We start from the raw sequence: 7,148 nt of genomic DNA on the forward strand, positions 1-7,148 counted from the left end.
CTGTACCTAATACCACTGGATACCTCCTGGTATCCTCACCTGTTAAAAAGGTCATAGAGTAGCTGTAAAGATTCACACTATGCACCTCAAGTGCCCAGACATGATAGGTATTTGAAACGGTTGTTTTCATCAGCCTAATGACTGGATTTTAGAATGGAAGATGATCTGCTGTGAATCAGTATATGTGCCTGACTGATAGCTGGAGCATCTCCTGAGAGCTAAAGACCCTCTCAGTCTCTGAATGGCAGTCGGCCTGTCAGGGTGTATGAAGGAGGGTGTGAGGGTCCAGTCAGAACACAGCCTGGTTTATTTTACAGAACTAAGAGGAATCCTGGGCTCCCCCACCCCAAGTGATTTAAGATAACCAACTATTTACCCAACAATAATAGCTTCATTATCAAGAATCCTAACAGCCCTTTCTTCCGACTCAAGCAAATGGATTTTTAAAGCAGGGTTTGAGGATTTACTGAAAATCTGAAGCAATAACACCAATGAATTGAAACATCCCTTCCCAAGTAGAATTTCTTCAACTCTAAGTGAAAACATTTAATGCACTGAAAGTGTCCCCAGAATGGAACGTCACATCCATTTTTTTCCCCCCCCATATCAATCCCAAGAGCGTTGCAGTGAAAAGAAACATGAACAAGGATTTAGGGGATTTGAATGCTAGTCTAGGTTCTGTCGCTGACTTTGCAGTGACTCTGGAAAAGTCATTTAATTTCTCTGCACTTGTTTCCCCTGCAGTTAACAGAGATAACCCCATATTACTCCATAAATTTATCTTGACAAGTTTTAAAACATGCAGAACTGGAAGGAGATCATGCAGTAGAGAAGCTTCCCAGTGTTAGACCACATGTAATTTATAGCTCCCTCTTAGGTCCTCTCAGAGAACCCCGTTTATCAGTATGGGGCTAATCATGTGTCCATACTTCCCCACACTCCATTCCCAGACCAGAGGATGCCTTACACACTTTGATGTGAATAAGTTTATATTCCAAATCCTACACTTACAAAATGAGGGACCTGAGCCTCAAAGGTTATGTGGCTTGTCACGGCTGCCCGGCACTTTGGCAGCATGGCACTGCTATGCCCATGAGGGCAGTCAGAACTCTGAATTATTGGGTTGTCCGAGAAGTCATGACACATTTTTGCAACGAAAAACATAGAAAAAAATACATCATGACTTTTCCGACAACCTAATAGAAGTCCTGGATGGGGGCCTTCCTGTGGCTTTCCAGCTGTGTGAATTCCAGAGGTCCACAACCTCTGCTCCTCAGCTTCCGTATCTTTACAATGGGGGCAAACCTTTCACACAAGATGGCTGTGAAATGAAAATGTGCTTTTTCTGAAGTCCTTCCTCTGAAGAGCATTTCAAATTAAGTACGGTTTTAATGTCTATATGTTTATCAAAGCCAAGTGTCAGCCACAGAAAGCTTGTAACTTTAAAATACCTGACCTACTGGAAGTGTAACTCAGTAACCATTTTAGCTAGTAATCAGGTCAACTTGAAACAGGCTTCCTAAGGCGTATGAACACGTGGGTCATACTTCTACTTCAGAATGAGAAAATAGGTTAAACTTCTATGCTTGGAAGTTCTGTGCTCTATTACAATATAAGCTCAAGGGCAGAAACTGGGTCATGGCCATTCTCATCAGCCTAGTGTCCAGCTTTAGTCAAGAACAAGGTTTTTAAGACCTTTGTGTAACTGAACCAATCCACTTAAAAAAGCACATTCAGTCCTTCCTGGAGGTCGTATCATCTGAGGAAGAGTCCAACTGGTGATGCTGAGCCTCAAGAGAAGCCTTTGGGGTGCAGGCAGACACGGAGTGCGCCTTTTTCCTTTTTAACCTTAGGTATAAGTTTGTTTTTCTATTTTAAAGAATACTCAAAACTTTCTTAATAATAACCAGTCAAGATTATTTCAGGAATACAGGTTGTGCCGTAACATTTTATTACATCTAATACAGAAAGAATATTAAGAAAACTTGAGGGCTGGCCGAGTGGCGCGATGGTTAAGAACTGGCTTGGGACGCCAGAGGGCCCCGGTTCGGATCCCACATATGAGGGCTAGTGACACTGCCCTCCACAGCTAAGATGCTGAACAACAGCTCAACCTGGCGCTGGGCTGCCATGAGTTGCCGGGTGTAGGCTGCAGCCCTTGTTGGCAGTAGGTTGCCATGGGCTACTGTATGTAGCCAGCAGCCAGCGTGAGCGGCCAGCAGCCGCCATGAGCGGCCGTCCAGAAGCCAGCGACTGATCTGCCTTGCCTGGGAAGAGCACAATGATGGTGCCAACTTGTGAAGCAACATCCTCCACAACTAGACTGAAGAACAAAACGACAGCAACTTGTCTGTTCCCTTTCCCCCAATTCCCCAGCGCTGTTCCCATCCCCCAATTCCCCAATAAAAATCTTAAAAAAAAAAAAAAGAAATCTTGAGGATATGTATAAGCTCAGTCTCTACCCTTGAGTGTTACATATCAACCTACATTCTGGCCAGTTGGGTCTAGCAACAGCCTCTCCTCCCAAGTTAAACACAGAACTGACCTTTCACAGACGTGCTGTACTAAAGACAGCATTTTGGTCTGCTCGGCTCCTGGATAAGCACGTTATCAGAAGAGTGAATAAGACAGGCTATGTTGGCTAGGTTCACAGAAAGCGATTTCAATTTCATGGCTCTTAAATGTTGCAAAATATGTAATGGGATCAGGGGGCAAGAAAGCTTACTGTACTAAAAATGCTTCAGTGTTTGAGAGACTCAAACCAAGATTCCAAATGGTGAGCTGTTATATATACAACTACTTTGGGGGGGAATGAAGACCATACACATAGAAATAATATCCCCAAAGCAGCATTTATTTACCCATTGAATTCCAAAACATTTAATTTAGAAGTCGGGCATTTCATAATCACCCATCTTAATTGACATGGGCTGACACACATGGTGCTGTCAGGATACACAAGGACAATAGCCAAAGAGTTACAAAAAATAAATCCATGATTCTAAACAATCGCAACAACAACAACAACAAAAAGTTACAGGTATCAAAACGTTAGATGCATTGCACTGAAAAGAAGGTTTGTGCACATCATTAATTTAAAGAGGCAAAACAAGGCGCTACTGAAACCTCACTTTAAACAGTTTATTATAAAGCTGATGGAAAGGAGCAAGTGGTCTCTTTGTATCAGCTTCCCTTAACAGTTTTCCATTAGCTGAAGAAAGAGGTGGGAGGGGTGAATTCATTTTTGCATGCACAGATGTACTGCTTAACAAAACATTATCAGCTTGTTTTAAATGGATAATTTAAATATCATTGTAGCCTGTTTTGGCTAATCCTCCTTTCTAAACTTCCCCATTGCTTTCGCCTGGATTTCACACAGATCAATAGGCACGGTAAAATGCCTCATTCGGAACACACTTGTCTGCACAATTTGAAACAGGAGCTCCTGTGGGCTGAAAGCAACCATCAGTAATGCCCATGAAGATTTATCTGAACCTGTTTCCCAAGGGTCAGGAGAGCAGATCTGAGTAGCTGTGCTGCCAATACAGATAGGTTTAGCACTAGATATTAAGTGATTGTGGCAAGGAAGAATTGGTGATGATGGGGGTGGTGGGTGAAGGGAGGGCCAGGGACCCGAAGGCTCTTCAGTTGCCTTCTCCTGCTTCTTCATCCTGCTGGTCGCTTGTCCAGAGGGTGAGGTTGTCTCGCAGCAACTGCATGATGAGCGTGGAGTCCTTATAGGAATCCTCATTTAGTGTGTCCAGCTCAGCTATGGCATCATCAAAGGCTTGTTTGGCTAAGAGGCAGGCCTGCTCGGGCGCATTCTGAATCTCGTAGTAGAACACAGAGAAGTTGAGGGCCAGGCCCAGCCGGATGGGGTGCGTCGGCTGCATGTGCTCCTTGCTGATTTCAAAGGCTTCCTTGTAGGCCGCCTCAGAAGCTTCAACCACACTGTTTTTCTTCTCCCCGGAAGCTACCTCTGCCAAGTAGCGGTAGTAATCACCTTTCATTTTCAGGTAAAATACCTTGCTCTCATACTGGAAATCATTGCAGTTCTTGATGAGGAACTTGTCAAGCAGAGCCAGCACATCATTGCACACCGTTTCCAGCTCCTTCTCAATCTTCTCCCGGTAAGCTTTAACTTTCTCCAATTTCTTTTCATTTCCATCAGCCATGGTTTTTTGCTCAATGCTGATGATGACCCTCCAGGAAGATCGCCGGGCACCAACCACATTCTTGTAGGCCACAGAGAGGAGGTTTCGATCTTCGTTAGAAAGCGGTTCATTGAGTTCTGTCACCTGCAAAATCCCAAAAAGATAAACACTGAGATCCAAGTCCAAACATCTTGGAAAGAAATCAGTCTTTCAACCTAATCAACAATCCTCAGAACATGGGATTATGCAGAAACCACTGGAGAAAAACCAATCAGACATGGATCCTATTTCAAGGAAGACTATATATATAGTCTAACAGAAGGGATAAATACTTGAAATTCAAAATATTAAGTGATAAGAGCTCTGAGAAATTCATAATTCAGGCTTTATAAAATGTTGCCTTCAACTTGGTAGAGGTATGGGGATAAAGGTAATCACAGAAAGGTTGAGGTGACGCTTCATTACGGTGGGTGAAAAAGCCCCAAGATTCAGCTATTCTGCAAAAAATATTCTCAATGATAAGATCATGTGATTCCTTTGTAAAGTTATTCAAAGATTACAGACTAGACATCTGTTCCAGATTCTACTTCCAGCTTTAAAAGAACCAATCACACCTCCCTCAAATACATATTAATAGATAAGAGCTGCACAGATGACATCAACCCCACACAGATGGAGTGGCCAGAGTTTCAGCCTGTGTGGTTACAGATGGAATCCCACTGGTACACCCAGCCCTCTCCCAAGCCAAAATAGGTGCATTAGTGACAGTAAAGTGACCCCAGCCTCTGCTAAAAGGAAGTGTAACTACTCAACAGCAAGCTTTACTCTGACCTACCTGACAGGAAACCCTGACTGGCCATCAAGGATGGAAGCACCAATTATTTTATCTGGAAATGTTAAATTTCACAAGTTGTCACTTCCTTTGCTTAGCTCTCCATGATGCCACCTCCAAGCCAGCCAGCTATGTCACTGATAGAAACAGCAATGGACTTTGTTGTGTTGTTGAACTGTGTCTCCCCAAAATGTTATGTTGATCCTAACCCCTAGTACCTGCCATGTGACCTTATTTGGAAATAAGTCCTTGGCAGATATAATCAAGTTAAGATGAAGTCATACTGGATTAGGGCGGACCTTAAACCCAATGACTGGTGTCCTTATAAGGAAAGAGAGATTTAGAGACACACAGGGAGAACACCCAGTGGTGATGGGGGCAGAGACTGGAGTGAAGTGTCTACAAGCCAAGGAACCCGGGGAGCCACGAGAAGCTGGGAGAGAGGCAAGGAAGGATTCTTCCCTAGGGCCTTCAGAGGGCGCACAGCTCTGCTGACACCTTGATCTTAGACTTCAAGCCTTCCAAATGGGGATAAAACAAATTTCTGTTGTTTTAAGCCACTCCGTTTGGGGTACTTTTTTTGGTAGCCCTAGGAAAATACAGACTTGGAATCAGAAAACCTTGGTCTGGATCCCAGAAAAGCCAGTAACTTGCTAAATTAGCCTGTATCTTCTATAAAGTGGGGGATTGCTTAGTTATATGACCTACTGGTTGAGGTCATTATAAAAAAAAAAAAAGTACTTAGGAAACCATAAAACACTCCACAAAAAAAGGGTATTATTATAAATCAAACTATAAGGAAAGACCTTCCTCCAATGGAGGGGAAAAGCCAATTCAATGGAGAAAGTTGTTAATAACATATTAAAACAGATATGCTGAACATGAATTGAGAAGACTGAGCAATGGAGAATCAGAAATTTTAAAAACTAACGAAAAAGATGATAGGTTTGAAAAATTAGTAGTTCAAGAACATAAGCAACAAATGTAATCATTATGTGTAAAATTAGGAAACTTATGCCAAGTTCTTAAAAAGCAAAACAAGCGGGGCCGGCTGAGTGGCGCAATGGTTAAGAACTGGCTTGGGACGCCAGAGGGCCCCGGTTCGAATTCCACATATGAGGGCCAGTGACACTGCCCTCTAGAGCTAAGATGCTGAACAATAGCTCAGCCCGGCCATGAGTCGCCGGCGACAGCGTAGGCTGCAGCCCCTGTGGCAGTGGGTTGCCATGGTCTACCGTGTGTAGCCAGCAGCCAGCGTGAGCGGCCCTCAAGCCACCGTGAGCGGCCGTCCAGAAGCCGGGACTGATCTGCCTCGCCCGGGAAGAGCACAATGATGGTGTCAACTTGGGCCAGTGAAGCAACATCCTCCACAACTAGACTGAAGAACAAAACGACAGCAACTTGTCTGTTTCCCTTCCCCCAATTCCCCAGCACTGTTCCCATCCCCCCAATTCCCCAATAAAAATCTTAAAAAAGAAAAAAAAAAGAAAAACAAGCAATTGTCTACCACTACCCAACTCAACAAACCCGACAAAAATACGAGCTCCCACTTGTAATTTGCTCATTTCCCTGTCCCAAGTCCCCCTACTTTTTGCCACAAATTCTTAGCCTGAGATTAGTCTCCCCTCCTTTGCCTACTCAATCAATATAGCCCCACTTCTATCTTCAATGTGGTCTTTAGCTACAGGCTGTCCCTGCCCACTCCCCGGCAGGGCCTGTGTGCAAGCCAGGTTCTTCTTTCCTCCTCACATAGACACAAGTTGTCTCTCATGATCTGACTGTGACCTGCCAGTCTTCTACTAATCCACAATCCACACTTCCTTCGAATCTGGCTGAAGACCTGTAACCCCAGGAGTTTTCTCCTCCAGTGAGTCCCTTTAAACCAGCAGTTCTCAACCTGTGGGTCACAGCCCCTTTGGGGGTCGAACGACCCTTTCACAGGGGTCGCCTAAGACAATCAGAAAACACATATTTTCGATGGTCTTAGGAACCGAGACACCGCTCCTCTATCCATCTCCAGTCGGGTCCGCCCACATGCAGATACGCCCACATACAAGTACCCGGCATGATGACATCATCGCGCCAACCCCATCACATACACCCTGTACAAATACAGGTGACAGGGTTGGCACCATAATGTACTTATGCAGACCAGTCACACA

At 44.3% G+C, this 7,148-nt stretch overlaps 1 protein-coding gene across 1 annotated transcript in view; it reads right to left on the minus strand.

Moving 5' to 3' along the window:
• Positions 1-2,833: 2,833 nt before the first annotated feature.
• The window catches only part of YWHAH (tyrosine 3-monooxygenase/tryptophan 5-monooxygenase activation protein eta), a 13,016-nt gene continuing 8,701 nt past the window's right edge, over positions 2,834-7,148 (minus strand). Inside the window, exon 2 of the mRNA XM_019643200.1 lies at positions 2,834-4,298. Within this exon, the coding sequence (XP_019498745.1) occupies positions 3,645-4,298 (654 nt within the window). The 3' untranslated portion in view covers positions 2,834-3,644. The remainder of the gene's footprint in view (positions 4,299-7,148) is intronic.

Source organism: Hipposideros armiger, unplaced genomic scaffold (assembly GCF_001890085.2).
Source record: "Hipposideros armiger isolate ML-2016 unplaced genomic scaffold, ASM189008v1 scaffold_75, whole genome shotgun sequence".
NCBI lineage: Eukaryota > Metazoa > Chordata > Mammalia > Chiroptera > Hipposideridae > Hipposideros > Hipposideros armiger.